Source organism: Canis lupus, chromosome 7, assembly GCF_011100685.1.
Source record: "Canis lupus familiaris isolate Mischka breed German Shepherd chromosome 7, alternate assembly UU_Cfam_GSD_1.0, whole genome shotgun sequence".
NCBI lineage: Eukaryota > Metazoa > Chordata > Mammalia > Carnivora > Canidae > Canis > Canis lupus.
In genome coordinates, this window is record NC_049228.1 from 45,129,455 (window position 1) to 45,152,529 (window position 23,075).

The 23,075-nt window shown below is 44.4% G+C and overlaps 1 protein-coding gene across 1 annotated transcript in view; it reads left to right on the top strand.

Moving 5' to 3' along the window:
- The first annotated feature begins 263 nt into the window (after positions 1-263).
- The window catches only part of PSTPIP2 (proline-serine-threonine phosphatase interacting protein 2), a 64,507-nt gene continuing 41,695 nt past the window's right edge, over positions 264-23,075 (top strand). The window contains exon 1 of the mRNA XM_038543372.1: positions 264-389. Within this exon, the coding sequence (XP_038399300.1) occupies positions 357-389 (33 nt within the window). The 5' untranslated portion in view covers positions 264-356. The remainder of the gene's footprint in view (positions 390-23,075) is intronic.

Here is a 23,075-nt window from a genome sequence, read left to right on the forward strand (position 1 = left end):
GCCCTGCCCCGCCCCGCTGAGCCCGGCTTCCTCCGCGGGGGCTTCGGTCGGGGGAGGAGGGAGCGCGGAGGCGAGAGGGGAGCCGCATTCGGGAGGCCGCAGGACCGGTTCCTCGCAGTCCCCGAAGGCTTCCCGACAGAGGCGGCGCGGCAGGCTCCGGACTCGCCCTGGGCGGGGCGCGGGCCCGAGGGTGGCGCTCGGGGAGGAGCCGTGGGCGGGGCTTGGGGGCCGGGCCGCCCCCCGCCGTCGGGCTGCGGGGCAGGGGCCGCGTCGCTCGGCCACCGGCCACTCGGCGCCTCCAGCCGCCCGCTCCGCTCGGCTCCGCTCCGCTCGGCTCGCCCCAGCCGGCGCCGGCCATGACGGGCGCACTGTTCAGGGCCAACTTCTGGGTGAGTGCCCGGGCCCTTTCCGCGCGGCGCGCCCGCGAGCCCCCGGGGTCGCTCGGGTCCCCGGGCGCCCCCCTCCCGGCCGCCCGCCGCGACACCCGGGCCCGGGCCGTGCCCCCCCCCCCCCCGGCCTCTGCCGCCGCCTGCCCGGCCCGGCGCTCGCGGGTGGCCCTGCCGCGCCTCCACCCCGCGCCCCGAGCAGAGCCGCCGCCGCGCCCCTGGAGGCCCTTCCCTGGGACCTGCCTGCCGCCGTTTGGCCTCTCGGCTGCCTGGCGCGACCCGGTCCCCCCGCCTGGCGCGGGGGCCTCGCGGCGCAGTTTAGATCCCGCCTGGTGAGGCCCCTTCCTTGAAGCTTCCGAGGTTTGCCCCGGGGGGCTCTGCGCACCTGTAGGCCCCACCTACACCTGTAGGCGTTGTCATTGTGGGGAAAAGTAGGGCAGGAGACCCGCCTTGCGACACTTGGTTCTCAGCTCTCAGCCCACATGTCACCTCTTGAGGGAAGCCTTTTCTGATTGTGCCCAGGAGGCCCTGCTGCTGGCTCACATGTCACACCTTCTGTTCCTTCGTAGCATTCATCAGTTCCCGGTTTGGGGCTGGGGAGAGGCAAGCACCTGAGCGCCTTGGGACAGGGGCCTTCAGGGCTACTGTCTCCTTCAAGCAGGTGCAGGGTGGGTGCTCGCCTAATAGTTGTTGACGGAGTAAGTGGGTCTAGAAAGACGAGGGGTGGGCGACAGGGTGGGAGCGGCAGCCTCCGTCCTCAGAGGGCTCACAGCCACCCACCCAGGGGTGCTTGCAGGAGTGGGTCTGGGCTGGGGCAGAAAGGAGCTCTGGGTTAGGAGTTAGAGGGTGGGGGAAGGTCAGGGGGAGAGAACTTTCTGTTTATACCCCCCCCCCCATCTTATACTTCCAGAAAGTATCTGAGATCCTGAGAGATATTTTTTGCAAAGGTATCTTTCATCTCTAATTTTCTGTAACACTTTATGTCAAATAATAGAAACTGTAATAGCCGACATGACAGTGCACAGTCTGTGACTAACACAGTTGGTTTTTTAAGATTTATTTTTTAATATTTATTTGGCAGAGAGAAGGAGAGTGTGTGCATGTGGGAAGAGGAAGGGAAAGAGGGAAAGAATCTCAATCAGACTCCACGAACCAGGGCGGGAGGGGGTGGTGGTGTGGGGGCTCAGTCTCAAGACCCTGAGACCATGACCCTAAGATCATGACCTGAGCTGAAATCAAGAGTCAGATGCTTAACCCACCGACTGAGCCAGCCAGGAGACCCAACTAACACCATTCTAAATGCTTCATACACGCAATGACCCTGTGAGGTAGCTTGCTTACTGTCATTTTATAGATGAGAAAACTGAGTGCCAGAGAGGTTAAGCAACATTCCCATGCTGCTAGGGCTGTTAAACAGTGGAGTTGGACTCTCCATGGACCAAATGCTCCATGAATCTCTCCCCCATCCCCAATATTTTATTTATTTATTTTGACAGAGAGAGAGAGAACAAGCTGGAGGAGCTACAGGCAGAAGGAGAGGGAGAAGCAGACTCTCTGCCAAGCAGGGAGCCCGATGTAGGGCTCTATCCCAGGACCCTGGGATCATAACCTGAGCTGAAGGCAGATGCTTAAGTGACTGAGCCCCCCAGGTGCCCCTCCATGAATGTCTTAATGAGGCTGGCACTCAGCAAGATTGTCCCAGCATTGCTCTCTGCATGGCTCCTTTGCTACTGTCAGAGATAGATGGTGGGTCATCATCCAACCCCTTTGTCCGGACATCTTTCTGTTCCAGCTCCAGTTAGGAGCTCATGGAGGGTAGGCGCTGGGTGCCACCATCAGCTGAGCCCCCAGTACTGCCATGGTACCTTGCATATGAGTGCTCAGGAATCAGCCAGACCTGGGGGCAAAGGGGTAGAAGGGAACCTGCTAGAACCTCAGCAGTATCTGGGATGCTTCCAACCACTCAGGGGGCAGGGGAGGCAAGGCTGTGGTGAGCCCAGAGGGGAATAACTTTCATGTTTGAAGGGTGAGAATGTTGTGATTGGACATGGTAGAAAACTTTGGAAACACAAGTGAGTATCAGTTGACTGGATTTATTAAATATTTATGATATGATTTTCTCTATAAGCATTTCTCTCTCTCTCTCTTTAAAGATTTTATGTATTCATTTGAGAGAGAGAGAAAGCATGAGAGGGCAAGGGGGAGGGGGGAGGGAAGAAGGGGCAGAGGGAGAGGGAGAAGCAGACTCTCCACCCAGTGGGGAGCCTGCCTCAGGATTCCATCCCAGGACTTTGAGATCATGACCTGAGCCAAAGGCAGACACTTAACTGACTGAGCCACCCAGGCGTCCCTCTATGAGAAATGAGGATTCCTAATTGAGGTGGCATTTATAGGGGAAAGGCCACGGCCTGGGTTAGAAGGCATATTCCCATGAGGAAGCAAGGTGAGTGTGGGGTGCAGGTTTGGCCTTAAGTTTGTGGAGGAGGAAGGGTCGGGGGTTGGGGTGGGGAAGGAGAGTCCAGCAGAGGCCAAGGACCCTGGGCCAGGAGGAAGGGTCTGTTCCAGGGTGGAGGCCATAGGGAGAGGCAAGGAGGAGATAAGGGACAGGCAGGGTGTAGAGGTCAAAGTCACAGGGCAAGGCAACCAGTTGAAGGTGAGTATTAGAAAGGAGAGATGGAAAAAAAAAATAAAAGAAAGAAAGGAGAGATGGGCTCAGAGGAGGCTGGCTCCCTGTAATGTGAACTGGAGAATGAGGTGAGGGCCACAGAAATAAGGAAGTCAGGAGGAGGAACTGGTTTGTGGAAAGAGAGGGAGGAGGAGGAAGAGGCAGAGGTAATATTAACAATAGTTAACTGCAGGGGTAGCAGTGGCAAGGACTAAGGCCAGCAGCATCCTGAAGCCTTCACCCCTGCCTCTGCTTTTCTTCCTCATTTCCATAAAAAATGGTCCATTAACTGTGTCTGCTCCGTCAGGGTTTAGTACAATGCCAGGCCCAGCACACAGCGAGCACGTGTGTTGTCAGCTATTACTACTATCAGCACGGAGGTGACAGTCACTCCAGGAGAAAGTATAAAAAGATGTGAAGTCCCCAAGGAAGCACCCCTGAAGAATACCTTTGTTTACGCAGGAGGAGAGAGAGGTCAAATAAAGGCAGAGATGTAGGGATGTAACCAGGAAAGGGCTGGCACACACCCTCGGGAAAATGTTCTTTTTTTTTTCTTTTCTTTTCTTTTTTTGTGGAAGTTCTATGGTCAGATTGAGTGGATACTCCAGAAAGGGTGTGAGTCAGGACATTCTTCATACATAATTTACTCAAATGCCCCATGGAAATGCTTGTGTAAAGGAACCTTGCTGTGGACCTGTCTGGAAGGGAGTAGATGGCGTTCTTTAGAACCTGGATGGTCCCTAGGAGGTGTTGTTGGCCTGGTGGGAAGCACACAGGTTGTTTCTTTCCTACTCTCTTTCCTATGCGGACCTGACCTGTGGTTACGTGGCGCCCGTACGTTACCATGTTAACATTGATGCTACCTGGTCAGAATAAGACAGTGGTGGTGGATGCAGTTTCTAGAAGTTCAGGGAAGCAGCTAGGACACGGTAGAGGGAAACCCCCAGTCTTTGACACCATCAGACAACGTTTTCCAGGTGTGGACAGACACAGGTAGAACCTGTTTCAGAAGAGGTACATGTCCTACCCCCGATCCCCTGGGAGATCCTCACTCAGTCTCCTCATGTGGGTGTGAGGCCTGCACAATGGTCTAGATCCTTATTTTGACCAGGGCTTCCTGATTCTCAAGACTCTTGGTCCAAACCAGCTTCCCTGTCTCTGTGCCTGCCTTGCCCCCCGCTGCATCCTGTACCCGCAGGATACAGAACGGTGGGCCTCTCCGTTCTGCCTGCAGAGCCACCAGGGGAGGTCTTAGGGCCATTTGAATTTGCTCACTGCTCTGCTCTGGACTCACAGCTGTCCCTCTGCTACAAGTCTTGGCCAACATGGAATCTTGTCATTCTGGGGCCTTTCCAGAACTAAGCAGGGACCACATTGGGCTTTGCTCAATGACTTTTTTTTTTTTTTTTTTTTTTTTTATAGTGACCTACAGCAGTACGGGAAGCTGCTTTTTTCTCTTTTTTTTTCAAGACTATTTATTTTTTCATGAGAGACAAAGAGAAAGAGGCAGAGACACAGGCAGAGGGAGAAGCAGGTTCCATGCAGGGAGCCTGATGTGGGACTTGATTCCAGGACCCGGAGATTACACTCAGAGCTGAAGGCAGACACTCAACCAGTGAGCCACCCATGTGCCCCCAATTCCTTTTTTCTTGTTTTATTTTCATACAAATTTAATGAGAGGCATGGGACCTATCTATAAGGAAATTTTAAAAATTCCTGCTTTTCTCAACATCATTATGCAGACACTCATACTCTTCTAGTAGTTACCATCACTTTACAAAATAATATGATCACACTGCTTTTTCTTGATAGAGCAGTTTTAAAATTATCTATTGACTTACTGCTGTATTTGAGGATTTATTTATTTGTTTGTTCTTGTATTTGAGGATTTAGTTCCTCACCTCTATTTCCCTGTAAAAATATATCACTAATTTTAACTTTTTATGTAGAAACAATTTTAAAGTTACAGAAATCTCGAGAGTATAAAGAATTTACATATACCCTTCCCTCAGATTCCTCAGTTTTAAACCCCATCTTTCTCTTGGTAGATATACACATTTGCCCTGAGCCACTGAAAATAAATATCACTATTTAGATTGTGGAGCATATAGAGATTGTTTACCTAAAAGCTAAGTATTATACTATGTTTAAATCTCCATTCATGTTTTTCCTGGACTTTATAATTACCTTTCTTTTGGGGGGGCGGGGGGAGAGGGAATTACTCTTCTTTATCAGAGACTTTTTTTTTCATGCTCAAGCCTTCAGGGGTTTTGTATCTTGTATTATTTTTTTTATCTTGCGTTATTATTTTTTTCACAAATAAGCAAATTTGTTCACAGATTGGATTTGCAGGGTGAATGCAGAGTTCAGAGCTTGGTGTCCCAGATACCCATTATGCAAAGGCCTAAAAGTATAACATGCGTATAAATAAATACATGTAATTAAAATTTATTCTACAGTAAAAAAGATTTAGTGAAGCAAAGCTTGGTATAAATGTGTATGGAGGCATGCTAATTTCTGGAATTTTTTTTTTTTTTTTTTTTTTTTTTTTTTTTTTTTTTTTTTTTTGGTGAAACATCTATACATCTATAGATTTTATCAGCTAGTCAAAGCAAAATAATGGTTATATCCAAAATACAGAATATCCAAAGCTGCTCTATTTGTACAACTAATTGATAATTTTGTAATTGATTTTTGTAACTATTATTTACTAACTCCTAAATGTAATCAGGATGTCTAGTTGTGTACATATTTTGTTACAAAATAAATATCATCTAAATTTCAATATTAATGAAAAGCTCATCCTGAGTTGGAAATGGTAGACATTGTTTTTTCTTTACCTGTACTAGAAACCTCCTACTTTAACAAAAAGAAGAGCTTTAAATAAGAGAAGCTGTTGGCTAGCTTCATTCTATGAGGCTTCATAGTCGTCATTTTTAAAGACATCAAACCATTAAAAATTTCCAACTAAATAAATGAAGATGCTTTAAGTTGATGAAGCAATATATTAATATATTGTTGCCAGGAATTTGTGGTGTTGGTTGTTGCCAGGAGTTTTAAAACTCATATATTGTGAAAATCCGTGAAGATTGTAGAACCATACCACTCACTCTAGAAAAGTCAGGCAACAGGAAAACTAGGTATTTTCAATGCGGCTGTGAATCTTACAACCTGCCGACAAGGGCTTCATCACTTGCCTCAGATCATGGGCTTCCTGTTTCCCAAACAGTATGTATGTGAGCAAAGGAGGAGAATCAGACTTCTCAAAGTCACAGTAGACTGGTGGCTTGTTTGTTTAAACCTACTTTCTGGGGTTAACTCTTACTTTGCATTTTTGGGCTGAAGATTAGCCAGGAGTCAATAGGACTCCTGTTGTCAATAGGCAACATCTTTTTTTTTTTTTTTAATTTTTTTATTTATTTATGATAGTCACAGAGAGAGAGAGAGAGAGAGAGGCAGAGACACAGGCAGAGGGAGAAGCAGGCTCCATGCACCGGGAGCTTGATGTGGGATTCGATCCCGGGTCTCCAGGATCGCGCCCTGGGCCAAAGGCAGGCGCTAAACCGCTGCGCCACCCAGGGATCCCTTTTTTTTTTTTTTTTTTAAGATTTTATTTATTTACTTGAGAGAGAGAGAGCACAGAGGGAGAGAGAGAAGCAGGCTCCCTATTAAGCAGGTAGCCTAACGTGGGAGTTGATCCTAGGACACTGGGATCATGACCTGAGCCAAAGGCAAATGCTTAACCAGCTGAGCCACCCAGGCGCCCCTCAACATATCTGATAGAGGTTTTTTTCTTCATGAGAATAGGAAAGCTTTTCCCCAGTGGGCCCTAATACCCCCATCTTAAACTCCTTGTACTATTTGTATGTATAAAGAGGCTCAGGATAGCACAGGGCAATCTTAAACCCCAGTGTGCAAATCCATAATAACTCATCATTTTCTATCTTTGTGGACTATTATCTAGTGTCAAAACTCACTGGTCAAATATGGCTGTTTCATTAGCATTGACTAGGTCACACAGGATTGCATTTCATAGATTAGAAACCAGTTGAAGATTTCTTATTTATTTATTTATTATTTATTTTTAAAGGTTTTATTTATTTATTCATGAGAGAGAGAGAGAGAGAGAGGCAGAGACACAGGCAGAGGGAGAAGCAGGCTCCATGCAGAGAGCCCAATGGGAGACTCGATCCCGGGACTCCAGGATCACGCCCTGGGCCAAAGGCAAATACTCAACTGCTAAGCCACCCAGGCATCCCAAGACTTCTTTTTTAAAAACAGAAATGATCACAGCTAACTATTTTTGAGACTAAAATAAAAGAGTATTCTTAGATATTTAAATGCACTATTTACCTACTATTCTTAAAACAAAAAAAAAGGTTGTAATGATCTTAAATATTTTTTTCACAGATGACCTTTCATTCTTTACACATATTACTATTTATGGGAGTGGGTTACAGTTTTTCAAGTACTTTTATAACCCCCCAAGTGTGATATTAAAAGCTCCACCTATCTCAATGATATCACTGTTTTCACAACTATATTGTAGCAGAGAGAGAGAAAAAAATAAAGACCAAGAAAAGTTGTGATAGCCGCAGAAGGCTGGCCCCTGCCTCATACCCACAAATTTCACTCTATAAACCACAGCCTCACAAAACTACTTGCTATACCCCAAGGGGCTGAGGGAAGAGGGTGGGGAGATAGATGTTCCCTTAGCCCCACCCGCAGGACTTTGCATTGACCTCTGCTCCTGCCACTAGGTGTTGGTTAGGAGACCTTCTGAAAGTCCGTTCTTCTAGCAGGATACTCATCACTCTGTGTTGAGTCACCTGTTTCTTTGCCTGTCTTTCTTACAAGGCTACGGTCACCTTCTATCTCCTTCACCTCAGTGTCCCTAGAGCTTGACACAGTTCTGAGAACACAGTATGTGCTCAATAAATATTTAACACATGAAGAAATGAACATGGAAGTCTCACCTACTTGATCCAAAAAGAGGCACCCATTGCCCTTGACTCCCACACATGCTTTACATGTATGTACTATTCAGGGGCCACGCAGACAAATTCCACATGTTTAACTAGTCATGTTACCTTTTCTTTTTTCTTAGTCTGATGCCATATTTTATGTATTATGGCAAAATATCTATCATGTAAAATTTGCCATCTTTTTTTTTTAAGATTTTATTTATTTTATTATTAGAGACAGAGCGGAGGGGAGGGAAAGGCAGAGACATAGGCAGAGGGAGAAGCAAGTTCCCTGCAGGGAGCCTGATGAAGGACTCAATCCCAAGACCCCAGGATCACGCCCTGAGCCAAAGGCAGACGCTCAACCGCTGAGCCACCCAGGCAGCCCTGCCCACTCTGTTTTGATGATCTTGTTCCAGTTTCTTGTTTCCTACTCCATTACGAAGCCAGACACCAACCGGTGAAAGCTCATTTACTTTCTGTCTAAATAAGATTAGGTTTGGGATGAGTAACAGAAAACCCAAAACAAGGGTGGCCTAACAAGGATAGTGTATATTTCTATCTCACATACACAAAGTCCCCAGATGGTCTTCCTGGAGCTGGCATGGCCCCTCATAGCATCAGGACCCACATTCCTGCCTGCTTACTTCAGAGGTACCTGGTTCAGTGCCTGGCACATAATGGATTTGATGTAGGCACGCTGGGTCTGAAGATCCAGAGGGGGTCACCCCAGACCAGCTAAGAGGGTCATTGGCTTTTTGCAGGATAGAAAGGCACCTGGCTGGCTCAGTTGGAAAAGCATGTAACTCTTGATCTCAGGATTGTGGATTCGAGCTCCATGTTGGGTGTAGAGATTACTAAAATAATAATAATAATAATAATAATAATAATAATAATAATAAACTTCAGGAAAACAAAATAAGGGACACCTGGGTGGCTCAGGTCATGATCCTGGGGCCCTGGGATTGAGTCCCATTTATTTATTAACTAGAGACAGAGAGAGGCAGAGACACAGCAGAGGGAGAAGCAGACTCCACTCAGGGAGCCTGACGTGGGACTCGATTCCGGGTCTCCAGGATCATTCCCTGGACTGAAGGCAGCACTAAACTGCTGAGCCACTGGGGCTGCCCAATAAATAAAATCTTTAAAAAAAAAGATGCAAAGTGAAATATCGAACATGTGTAAACAGGACCTAGCAGAGAAACAGCAGAGATGGAAGCTTTCTAAAAATTCCAGTTTCCCTGTATCAGATTCACAGGACTGTCTGTTGAATGGCTAAAAGGAGCATTCATTTACAGGACGACATTTAAAAACTTTTGACAAACATACAAAGTGATTTTCTAGAAGGCAGATGTATTCCCAGTGTCCCCAATAATATCCAAAAGGACCAGCTTTGCTACATCGGACATGGTAGATGTGGTTTCTTCTGGCTCATTTAATAAGCAAAAACAGGTGCCTCATTAAACTCACATTTGTGTTTTTATCACCAGGGAGGGTGAACATTTGTTTATTTTCTTGTTCTGTTTTGTCTTTTAAACATGGTTCTGCTTCTTTCCTTGCACTTAAATTATGAATTTACATGTGTTTTAGGAAATGATATAGTCTTTGTCATTTACTACAAATATTTGAATGCACATTCTTGTGTCTACATATGTGTGTTGTGTATATAATTTGCATGTTCTAGCATCAGTAGATACAGTGTGGTAGTGAAGGGCAGTCTGCAGCCCATCGGGCTTCTGTGTTGGACATTCCTGACTTGCAATCACAGCTCTGCTCCTTTTAAACTGAGGGATGTTATATTCCCTTGTTCAAATCACTCCACTTTCCTGGGCTTAGTATCCTCATCTGTAACATGATAATTGCACTTAAAATGTGTATATATTTTGAAAATGCTGTATATAGTCAAGTGTGTGGAGCTAATCTTTTGTTTATATCTATTACACACCAATGTTTAAAAACTTGTCCTTGGGCAGCCCGGGTGGCTCAGAGGATTAGCGCCGCCTTCGGCCTGGGGTGTGATCCTGGAGACCGGGGATCAAGTCCCATGTCGGGCTCCCTGCATGGAGCTTGCTTCTCCCTGTGCCTCTCTCTCTGTCTCTCATGAATAAATAAATAAATCTTAAAAAAAGAAAAAAACTTGTCCCTATGCTGGAAGCTTGATAAACATTCAATTATTTTTGTCTGAGCTTTTCTTTCTTTCTTTCTTTCTTTCTTTCTTTCTTTCTTTCTTTCTTTCTTTCTTTCTTTCTTTCTTTTTTTTTTTTAAAGATTTTATTTATTTGTTCATGAGAGACACACAGAGAGAGGTAGAGACACAGGTAGAGGGAGAAGCAGGCTCCCTGAGGGGAGCCTAATGTGGAACTTGATCCTAGGATCTGGGGATCACAACCTAAGCCAAAGGCAGACGCACAACCACTGAGGAACCCAGGTGTCCCCTCTGAGCTTTTCTACGGTGAAAGTTTTACTCAATATTTAATCATCTTTCTGAATGAGTCCCAGGTGTTCTGACATTTGTAGAAGCCAGAGATCTGGATGGACCTCTAAAGGCAGGAGAAGATGTCATGACCCCTGCCCTCAGCGGGCCTGTGCTCTCGTAAGGGGGCAAACACGTATGTCTGACCCTGATTGGAAGTAGGCTGGTCTACTCTCCTCACGCCAAATGGTGTGGGTTAGCAGAGTAGGATTATAGGATGGGTCCAGCTGGGTGGGTACAATGGGCACCAGTCCCTAAAAAGGACTAAGATAGCACGGGGCACATGATAAGATGGGGAAATCTGTTTCTAGAAGCACCTCAAGGGAGGGTAAGGCTTGCCCTGGGGCTGCAAGGAATGCTTGAATAAGCTGCTTAGGATCCAGGAACCTAGACTCCACCCATCCTGGCAGATTCTGTCTTGAATGAGAACAGTGGATAGTTTGATGCCCTCTGAGGGCCCAGAGCCTGGTTTCAGGCTTCGTTGTGCTGGGTGATGGGTGCAAACTGGAACACTGGGGGAACAGTCGCTGTGATCTCCCCTCTCCACTCTTTTCTTGTGGTGCTGATTTGATTCTGCTCCAATTTGAACACTAGTTTATCTGTTTGAAGAACAGCTGCTTAAAGTGACAGATTATAAATGGCCACAAATGTCTGCCAGCCCTAGAAATACAGTTCCTTTACTGCTCCAGGCCCTGGTTGCCCCGCCTCTTGGATCTGCTCTGAGGATACAAACACCGACACTAAGCTTTCTCCATCTTGAGATGGCCAGGTCCTGAACAAGGGGTCCCGAAAGGCTTTAAACTCTCTGGAATACAAAGTATTTCCTTAGGCCTTTGTCGGCACTTCTGCTAAAGGCCAGATCTGGAGATCTGGAAAACTGACCGGTACTGTGGGCTGTCCCCAGCTTAGGCTTCCTTGTCTACCTGTCCTACGTAAGCACTCTCCTGACCTGTTTCATCATGTTTCCTGTGGAATTCCTGCCAGAAGAGTGGTCGGTTGGCTTTGATTCTGACCCCAGCCACTGCTCAGGGCTACTGTCTTGGCCAGCAGGCTTCTCATTGGTCAACTCCAGCTGGCTCGGCCCTTTGCAGGCAGCGTGGGTGGACACTGTGGTGTTCCTCCCAGGTGTCTTTAGCTCTGAGTCAAAGGGAGCAAATGTGATGCAAATCGAGGCATCTACTATTGAGCCACGTGATCCCTTCTGCAGAAACGAAAAAAGGCACCAGGGCCCAAGGGCTCAGCAAGCTAGAAGCCTGTCTGCTCTCCAGGGCACAGAAATAAGTCCTGTGGACAGGGTTTCAGATGGGGGAAGCGGGGAGCCTGGGAAGACCTGGGGGTCCATGAGAGGCTGAGAGTACAGGACTGCAGCTATTCAGATGGAATTGTGGTTGACTGGGTGAGAATAGGAAGTGGGGAGGGACAGGCCACCAGCTAAGGGCAGCCACAGTCCTCCCACCCATGGCTACATATCATTTGGGGTCTGCACCCCACTCTACCTCAGATGAGGTGAGGGACTTGCCTGAAGCCACCCAACTAACCACTCTAGGCTTGAGCTTCCTGTTTTGCAATGAGAACAATACTATCTGGCCAGCCTAAAACTAGGCCCATTCTGTGGCTCAGATGATAAAATAGATTATAGTCTTGTGAAACAGGAGGAACTGTCAGTAATGCATGTTATGTCAATAGTGTAGTGGTTTCTTTGCACTCAATTTTTAAAGTTATGAGAATGAGGGGATCCCTGGGTGGCTCAGCGGTTTAGCTCCTGCCTTTGGCCCAGGGCGCGATCCTGGAGTCCCGGGATCGAGTCCCACGTCAGGCTACCTGCATGGAGCCTGCTTCTCCCTCTGCCTGTGTTTCTGCCTTCTCTCTCTTTCTCTGTGTCTCTCATGAATAAATAAATCTTAAAAAAAATAAAAATAAAAAAATAAAGTTATGAGAATGAATGAAAATGATGAGTGGAAATAACTTTGAAAAATGTAAGGAATTGTTAGAACAAGTGAAATATAGTCCCTGACCCCTAAAAATTGTGATTTAACACAAGCAGCAGGAGAGGTATTTATATTATTAAATTAAAAAAAAGTTACGACCAGTTTGTAAAATAAGATTTCCTCATTTGTATTTAAAAAAATATGAAGACATAGTGGCATGTCAATAGGAAAATACCTGGGGGTTGTACAGCAAAATGTTAACTATTATTTTTTCTGGGATTTCATGTGATATGAAAAAAGTAATTTTCTTTTGGTTTATCTATAGTTTTCCATTTTTTTCTACAATAAAATAAGTATAACTTTTATTTATTTATTTTTTAGAAAGATTTTATTTATTCATGAGAGACACACAGAGAGAAGCAGAGACACAGGAGGAGGGAAAAGCAGGCTCCCTGCAGGGAGCCCGATGCAGGACTCCGGGATCACGCCCTGAGCCAAAGGCAGACAGATGCTCAGTCGCTGAGCCACCGAGGCGTCCGTACATGGATTTTTTTTTTAATAAATTTTTATTTATTTATGATAGTCACACAGAGAGAGAGAGAGGCAGAGACACAGGCAGAGGGAGAGGGAGAAGCAGGCTCCATGCACCGGGAGCCCGACGTGGGATTCGATCCCGCGTCTCCAGGATCGCGCCCTGGGCCAAAGGCAGGCGCCAAACCGCTGCACCACCCAGGGATCCCCGTACATGGATTTTTTATAGTGCAGTGCTATAAATGTATTTTCTTTCTTATGATTTTCTTAATAACATTTTCTTTTCTCCAGCTTACTTTATTGTAAGGATATAGTGTATATAATATTTATATATATACACAAAATATGTGCTAATTGACTGTTTATGTTATTGGTAAGACTTCAGATCAACAGTTGGCTATTAGTCATTAAAATTTTGGGGAATCCAAAGTTATACTTGGATTTTCTACTGTGTAGGGTAGGAGGGTGGTGAGATTGGGGGGTGGGAGTGTCATCATCCCTGACACCCCCCACCCCGTGTTATTCAAGGCCAACTGTGTAGTAAAAAAACTGAGACTATCAAAGACCCTCCTTCAGCACCTCAGATCCCAATTTTCAGGGATAAATTATCAGGTTACTTTCTAGGGGATTTGCCAAGTGTACCTGACACACGTACTCATATAGATTGTCCATGTTCTTGTTGAAAAAGCACGCTAATGATTGTGGTAGGGAACAGTTAGTTATAAAGCTGTCCTTCCCCTCAACACTTTTGTATTTTTTAAAAGCAAATAAGTGGAAGTTATCTCTGTTTTTCAAGATGATCTGTGACCTGGTTTTTCTTTTTTTGCCAATATGTTCATTGTAGAATAATCAAATATTCTGTAAATCAAAAAGTTTTCAGTGCTCCCCCCATAAGATATGTACTGGTTAAGTCATTTGCACCTTAATGTGACCAATGGAGGTCCTTGAATGGAGGGAGGGAGGGAGGAATGCAGGACCAGGACCAGACTTGCCTTGGGCATAAAATTTGAAGGTGTGCACCCCCAAAGCCCAAAAAACTCTCAGTAATCAAGATAAATAATTCTTCAATGTAACATATATATTTATTATATATATTTAACATGCATATTAAATAATATCTGTAATATACTATATTATATAGTTATAATATCAATAAATAATAACAATTTATAATAATTTATATAAATACAATTTATAGAATTTATTTATTTAAGATTTTATTTATTGAGGCACCTGGGTGGCTCAAGTTAAGCTTCCAACTCGTGACTTCAGTTGGCTCAGGTCATGATCGCTTGGATCGTGGGATTGAGCCCTGCCTCAGGCTTTGTGCTCAGTGCAAAGTCAGTTTGGGATTTTCTGCCTCTCTGTCTCCCTCTGGCCTCCTTCTGCTCTCTCTCTCAAATATATATATATATATATATATATATATTTATATATATAAGATATATATTTATATATAAAAGATTATAAAAATATTTTATTTATTTATTTTTTAGAGCCGGGGGTGGGCAGAAGGAGAGAGAGAATCCCGAACAGGCTCTCTGCCCAGCTTGGAGCTGGATGCAGGGCCAAATCTTACAGCCCTGACATCATGACCTGAACTAAACCAAGAGTCAGACATTTAACTGACTGAGCCACTCAGGTGCCCCTTAATATTTGATTTTTAAGTAATCTACACCCCCAACATGGAGCTCAAACCCACAACCCTGAGATCAAGAGTTGCACGCTTCACCGACTGAGCCAGTCAGGTGTCTCCTTTAACGTGATATTTTTAAAAATCACAATTAATGCAAAAATCCCATGAATAACAAAATTTAACCATTCTAAAGAAAGGATTTGCATGGCCTTGCCTCTCTTGCCTCACCCTAGCCTGGTTCTTGGGGGCAGGATCTTTGGGAATGATGAGCACTTTGGGGAAGGGTTGTTCATAGCAGAAGGGAGGGCCTGGGTCCCTTCTGGGCAGGGAGAGATGGGAGGGAGGGGCTGGGAGAAAACCCCTGGGCATCCTCTTTGCCCCAGGGAGTCCTTGCAAATTCCCTGACCAACTACAGTTCCTAACTTGCTGAAGAACCACCTGGACAATAAAAAATGGGCCCAGCCCAGCCTCGAGATTCTCACCATCCCAGTTCCTCCAGGGCCGCTGGAGCTGTGGGTTCACAGGCTGAGCGGGGATGGGGGGATGAGGCTGACCACAGAGCACATCTCTGCTGCAGAGAGAGAAGACAAAATGGAAGGTGTGTGCCTGGGGCTCCTAGAGCAGCCTCGCTGGTGAGGAAGCCCATCTAAGGCTCAGCTAGGTACTTCGCCAATGAGAAGGTGCAGGTTTTCCCCTAGTAGTGGGAATTCATTTATCACCCTGCTTTCTCCACCTTTTGGCCTTGTCTTTTTAAAAAACTGATCTTTCCAACTCATAAATGAGCGTTTTTAAACCAAAAATATTGTAAAAATGTGGAAAATGTTCAACCTCACTAATAATTAAAAAGCCAAATTGAGATAGCACTGGGATTACATTTTTTCACCTATCAAACTTAGCAAGTTGAAAAAAATATATACATCAAGTACAGGGGCACCTGGTTGGCTCAGGTGTAGAGCATGGGATGATTGATCTCTGGGTTGTGAGTTCAAGCCCCATGTTGGGTGGAGAGATTACTTAAACAGAAAACAAAAAGCCCTTCTAGATCAAGTGCAGTGCCTCCCTGTGAGGCAGGTGCCATGAAAGAGGCACTCTCAGTCATTGTGGGTGACAGGGGACCCCAGCAAAGTTATTTGGAAAAGGATTTGGTTGCATGTGTTATTGGCCTTAACAATCATAGGCTTTCCCATGCTAATTTCTCTCCTAGCAATCAAGCTTAAGGAAATATTCCAGATATGAAAAAAGTTCTTCTGCAGAAAGGTGTGCACTGCAGTATTATTTCTACTAATTGCAAGTTTGGACTAGTCTGGGGACAGTTAAGTACTGATTTTATCCTGTGACAGAGTGGCCAGCAGAAGGCATGGGTTCAGGCATCCCATGCAGGTGTGCCAAGGTTCAGAGGAAGAAAGGGAAAGAAAGTCAGCTTCAAAGAGCCATCTGGGGACGCCTGGTGGGTGGCTCAGCGGTTGGGTGTCTGCCTCAGCTCAAGGCGTGATCCCGGAGTCCCGGGATAGGTCCCACATCCAGCTCCCTGCATGGAGCCTGTTTCTCCCTCTGCCTATGTGTCTGCCTCTCCCTCTCTGTGTCTCTCGTGAATACAACAAACAAAAAAACAAAGAGCCATCTGCCTGATGGCCCTACCCCTAGAGAGAGCTTGTTCTAGGACCATTGACCCCAAACTACCTTCCATTTTATGGCTGCCAAACTTTTTATTTCCCATTCTCCTGTACTACCATCCGCTAGGATCCCAAGGTTTACTCAATAGACCAAATTTTTTGAAAAAATTATTTAAACAAAAAACACTTGCATCCCTGCTTTTCCACTGGAAAACTCCTCCTCAAAGGAATGCCCCCTTCTATGAGGCCTTATCTTACCAGTACTGAAAATGCAGCACCTTCACCAGGCCCCACAGGGATATCTGCACTTCTGTTGCAAGGTATTAGCCTCAGGGGCCAGTGGCACAGGCTTTAGCACTAGGGGGCCTTGGCTTTGAATACCTGCCCAGCTATGCTATTGCTGTGTGACTTTGGGACACCTCTGAGTATCTTTGTTCACATCTGTAACATCTGGATGATGATACCTGTTAGGGTCGAGGTCAGAAGTCTTGCCTTTATTGACTGTTTACCAAGTTCCTACTCTGGGCTGGGCATGATACCAGATTTGAGGAACTTATATTCTAGTGCGTGAGACCCACCATGGCCAAATAAATATACTATACCATTAAGAGACAGCAGTGAAGGAAAAAGAGTGTCTGAGCTTCCTGTGGCAGCTGTAACAAGTTTGTTCAAACCTAGTGGCTAGGGCAGCCCGGGTGGCTCAGGAGTTTAGCATCGCCTTCAGCCCAGGGTGTGATCCTGGAGACTGGGGATCGAGTCCCACATCAGGCTCCCTGCATGGAGTCTGCTTCTCCCTCTGCCTGTGTCTGTTTCTCTCTCTCTCTCTCTCTCTCTCTCTCACACACACACACACACGAATAAATAAATAAAATCTTAAAAAAAAAGAAAGAAAAAAAAACTGGTGGCTAAAACCAATACAAACATATTGTCTTACTGTTCTGGATGTCAGAAGTCTCATTGGGCTAAAGTTAAGGTGCCTGCAAGGCTGTATTCCCTCTGGGGGCTCCTGGGGTGAATCCTTTCCTTGTCATTTCCTACTTCTAGAGACTGCCCGCATTTCTTGGCTAGTTGCCCTCCTTTATCTTCAAAGCCATCATTCACATTACTCTGTTTCTCTCTTTAAGGGCTCTTGCGATTGGGGTGCCTGGGTGGCTCAGCTGGTTGAGTGTCTGCCTTCTGCTCAGGTCATGATTCCAGAGTCCTGGGATCTAGCCCCACATCGGGCTCCCTACTCTGCAGAGAGCCTATTTCTCCCTCTCCCACTGCTGCTGTTCCCTCTGCTTGTGTGCGTGTTCTCTCTCTCTCTCTCTCTCTCTCTCTCTGTCAAATAAATAAATAAAATCTTTAAAAAAGAGAGACTCCTATAATTGACATTGAGTCCTCCTGGAGAATCCAGGATAATCTCTCTATTTCAGAGCCGTTAATCACATCTGTGAAGTCCCTTTTGCCACATAGGTAACATATTTACAAGTTCCAGAGGTTATGACCCGGGCATCTTTGGAGAGGGAACATAGGGTGATTAACATAGTCACTCCATGTGTTTGGGGGTGGGCAGAGTGATCACTGGGGGCTTCTCTGAAAAGATGACATTTGACCTGAGATGTGAAAGGTAAGGTCCAGTCTGCCTTCCAGAGAGCTGGGGGAAGAGAAGAAAAAAACAGCAAGGCTGGAAAGGGCCTGGTGTGGTTTGAGGAACAGAAAGATCAGTGTGGTTTTAGCAGGAAGCAGGCCAGATTCCTGAGAATCAGTTTGACAAAAGCCGACTTGCTGAAATGATCAAGTCACTAAAATCTTGTTTCTAGTAATTACCTAGAAAGCTAAAGCATACTGTGTTACTGAGGGTAGTTTCAAGAATTTTTTAAATTCATAGGTTTTATTATATAGGACAGTTTTAGGTTCACAGAAAAACTGTATGAAAGTATAGAGTTCCCCCCGAACCCCCAGTTTGCCCCATTATTAATACCTTGCGTTAGTGTGGTATGTTGGTTACTCTCGCTGCACCAATAGGGATATATTATCATTAGCTAAAGCCCTTAGTTCATATTAAGGTTCATAGTGTTCTATGGGCTTTGACCAATGCGTGATGTCATATGTCCACCATTATAGTACCATACAGAATAGTTTCATTGACCTGAAAAATCCCCTGTTCATTTTGCCTTCCCTCCTTCTGAACCCCTGACAGCCACTGACCTCTTTATTGTCTGCAGTTTCACTTTTTCCAGAATGTCATGTAGTTGGAATCATACTGAGTGTAGCTTTTTTTCAGATTGGCTTCTTTCACTTAGCAATATGTATTTAAGATTTTCCCATGTCTTTTTGTGGCCAGATACTTTATTTCCTCCTGTTGCTGAATAATATTCCCTAGTATGGGTGAACCACCATTTGCTTATCTATTCACCTACTGAAGGACATCTTGGTTGCTTCTAATTTGGGGCAGTTAAGAATAAAGCTGGTGTAAACATTCATGTGTAGGTTTGTATGGACACAAGCTTTCAACTCATTTGAATTAAAATGTAGCTTCACTGAATCAGATTTATTGGTCCAGTTCAGTCAAATGTTATTTTAACACGTTTCAATCTAAGATACCTGAATATCCTCTGTGCTCAAAATTCATACAAAATGCTCCTTGGATCAGGCCGGCTAAGAAATCAGTATGTTAGAGGAGAAAAGACAGTGGGCTTAAGAGAACATGTGCTGGAAGAAATATTTCCTATTTCTTGGACATTTCCGACATCTACGACATGAGTAAGTCTGAAATTTGAATATGTAAGGCATTCTCATTCCCAAAAGTCATGGACCCAAACTGCAGAAAATCCAAAATACACTGAACTTAGTAGGCTGGCCTCAGTGACATGGCAGTGGTGAAGTTGAAAATAAACTAAAATAAAAAACTTAACTAGATCCAAACAAAAACTTGAACCAAAATAAAGTCCTCAAAGAGGACATAAATTGTCATCGAGTTTATGGAGTCACCAGGGACAAGTAGAAACAAGAGTCACGTATTTCAGGGATTAGGGAAGGCCGAGTCACTGAAACGTGAAGGATGAGTAATTTCTGGAATAAAATGGGTTACTTGGTCTTATTCCTCAGAACTAAAGTTAATCATCCTGAGGTATACATTTAGAAATTACTGCATGTATTTGACTATTGTTGGTTGGGTAACACTTTGTGCATTTATGTATTTCTGTTCATGTTAAGAATATAATTACCACTCAAGCTGCAACCTAGTTCTACGTTCCCTCATTTGTAAAGGGATGGACTTGAGATACAGGGTTGAGCTCTAAGATGCTCTCTAATACAGTAGCGCTCCAAAGCTAGAATACTGTGGGAAAGTCAATACACTCTTTGATCACCTAGAATGTTTAGAACATGGGATATTCTGCTCAATTCTACTTTTTTTTAAAAAAAGGTTTATTTATTTTAGAGAGAGAGTAAGAGAGTGAGCAAGCACAAGTTGGGGGAGGGGTAGAGGGAGAGAGAGAATCCTCAAGCAGACTTCTCACCCAGTGCAGAGCCCAGAGTGGGGCTTGATCTCAGGACCCTGCAGTCCCGACCTGAGCTGAAATCAAGAGTCACATGCTTAACTGACTGAGCCACCCAGGTGCCCCCAATTCCACTTTCTGATCAATTGATAATTAACTCTGATTCATTTTTTTATTCTAAATGTGTTAGAAATTATAAACCCATTTTCGCCTTGGTGAATCCAAGTCCAGAGACTGAAGGGAATTTTTGTTTTGAGGATTCTTCAGATTAGGTGCTAGGGTTTCAGAAATGGAGATGGAAATGATGGAGGATAATAGGAATGGATGCCCTGAGACCCAATTGATTAAATATATGGATTATTGGAGTATAGGAAAAGGCGTGCAGTTGAGATTTCCCAGTTAGCAGGTGTGGAAGTATGTTCCAGACGTTACTTCTGCAGGGACATGGCTGTTTGTGACTCTTCAGTTACATATTGTCCCAAGAAGACTTAGAGATTTATTCTCCTTTGAGTATCTGTTTTGCCTAGTGGACAGACCAGAGGGATAATAGAGATTAAAGGCCTTTAAAATTGTGTGTAAATGGGGATGTGACATGAAGGGGATTGGAGACTAGTGGGAATGTTTATGGATTGGGCTCAAATTTCCAACCCACGTGGAGCAAGAAGGGATACAAGTCAGCCAGTGCAGTGACTTGGGACATTTCCCTGTGCTTGACCTACTTTGGACTCCTGGCTTAGTTCTGTTATTGGCTTGGACAGTGGTGGTAGTTTGTGGAGTGTTTGATCTGGCTGGCTTTCTTGGCTCTGCTAGCTGGCCTGCTGGGGTTTGGAGAAGCACCCTCTCGTTCCCTTGCTCCCCTATTTGAGGGGTGACTTCCAGTTTTAGGTATAACTGAACTTAGTAGGCTGGCCTCAGTGACACTGGCACTCATTCTTCTCTAGGCCCATGAAGTGTCTTGGGCATGTCTGGGGGATTCTCCAGGGGATGCTGTGGACCAGGAGGAGGACTTTTGAGCCTTTATTTTTGAACACTGATTTGTACTTACTTCGGCGGTACATATGCTAAAGGGGAACAATACACCACTGATTTTATCCTGTAGTATAGACACCCATGCCCCTCTCAGGGGTCAACTATAGAGCTTCAACTTATTTTTTATTAACTGGAAAAGTGTTAGTGCTAATATTAGCAGTGCTAATATTAGGGAGGAGAGAGGGAGAGAGATTTGGATCATGTTGGAGGTTAGATGGATAATGTTGAATATTAGCCAGCTTTCTGAACTTTGATATCTCCTAAATCTTGTGCTTTCCATGTTAAATTTAGAGGGATAACCGCCTTTCACAAAGTCATGGTCTCACTGCACATAATAGAAATTAATCTGCAGTAAAATGTGAAGTGGCTTTTCATTTTAAGTTCAGCTTTGTTATAAGGAATCCAGACAGTTCAGAGATAGAGGTTACCACTAATAAGTGTGTGGTGTGTTCTTTCTGGACTTTTCTCTTTGTAGTTATATACAACATAGTTAAACATTTTTCGTAACAAGTATGGGCTCCCTTATTATGGGCTCATATGTGCCACTTTCATTTTTCTCACAACAATATATTGTGGATATCTTTTTGTCACTCTAATTCTGTTTTATTCTAATATCTCAGGAACCTTGTGATTTCATTGGGCCCACCTAGATAATCCGGGATACCCTCATCTCAAGATCCTTAACTGCACCTGTAAACTTCTTTTTGTCATATAGGGAAACATATTCATAGGCTCTGGGGCTTAGACAGGGACATCACTTGGGGTCATTATTCAGCCTACCATACTAGTGTTTCTCCACTGTAAAATTACTGCTTTCCCTTTTGTATATAAAGAGTAATTCAGGGATCCCTGGGTGGCGCAGCGGTTTGGCGCCTGCCTTTGGCCCAGGGCGCGATCCTGGAGACCCAGGATCGAATCCCACGTCGGGCTCCCGGTGCATGGAGCCTGCTTCTCCCTCTGCCTGTGTCTCTGCCTCATTCTCTCTCTCTCTCTCTGTGACTATCACAAATAAATAAAAATTAAAAAAAAAAAGAGTAATTCATGTAATTATATAAAATGATGAAAAATTTTAAAGATTTTACTTATTTATTTGAGAGAGAGAGAGAGCAAGTGTACAAGTGGAGGGGAGGGCCAGAAGGGAGAGGGAGAAGCAGACTCTTTGCTGAGCAGGGAGCCTATTGGGGAGCTCAATCCCAGAATCCTGGGATCATGACTTGAGCCAAAGGCAGAAGCTTAACCAACTGAGCCACCCCAGTGCCCCTAAAGTAATATAAATTATATAAAATAATGAATATCTTAGGGGAGATACTTTTAAATTGTGTAAATATATTGCTTTCCTCAAACTTTTATCCATTAATTTTAATATCCACTGGTGATTCTTGCCTGAATCAATTATTAGTGGAGTGGTTGTTAATTATCATTAAAAATTTTAACAGCTTTATTGAGGAATAATTGACATGGAATAAACTACCTGTGTTTTATGTAGACAGTTTCGCAGGTGTTCACTTGTGTCTATCACCCATGAAACCATCCCCACAGTTAAGTTCGGGAACCTGTGCATCATCCCCCAAGGTTTGCTTACATCCCTTTGAAATTCCTCCTCCTCAGCCTCTCCCCAGGCAAAAACTGATCTGTTTTTTGTCCCTAAAGCTTGGCTGCATTTTCTAGAATTTGTATAATTGAAGTACGGTAAGTACTCTTTTTTTGTTTTTTTGGCCTGGCTTCTTTCATTCACCATAATTATTTTGAGATTCATCCATGTTGTATTAATAGCTCATTCTTTTTTAATGATTAAACAATATCCCATTTTGTGGACATGTCACAGTTTATCCATTGGTCTGTTGATGGATATTTGAGTTTACAGTTTTCAGCTGTGACAACTAAAGCCACTATGACCATTCATGTACAAGTCTTGTAGGATGATTTTCTGATTCCATCTATATAATAAAGTTGGGATTCTACTGTAAGGAAGAGCTTTCTCTCTTCTCTCTCTCTCTCTCTCTCTCTCTCTGTTAGTATGCACATGTGGGTTCTTATTTTATTCAATGGGTTATAACATAATACCATCACAATTTACCTTGATGCTCCAATTTTTCTAGATTTGGATAGCAAGGAGCCCCTCTAAACTGAATCGTGTGTCCTAGATCTTGTGTCCTTTGGAGAGATTCATCATTCTTTGAGCACTCCTTGCTTTCTGGGACAAGATGTTACAGGTTTAATAGCTAATTTCTCTGCCCTAGTCCTGGAAGCTGCTGTTTTTCCAGAGAGCTCTGATTCCTTTTAGTAGAGAATGGGATTTAGAAACCATGGGTTTCATGCTCTGGGTGTGCTTATTGCTACCTGGAATTCCTTGTTTCTAGGCTCTCTC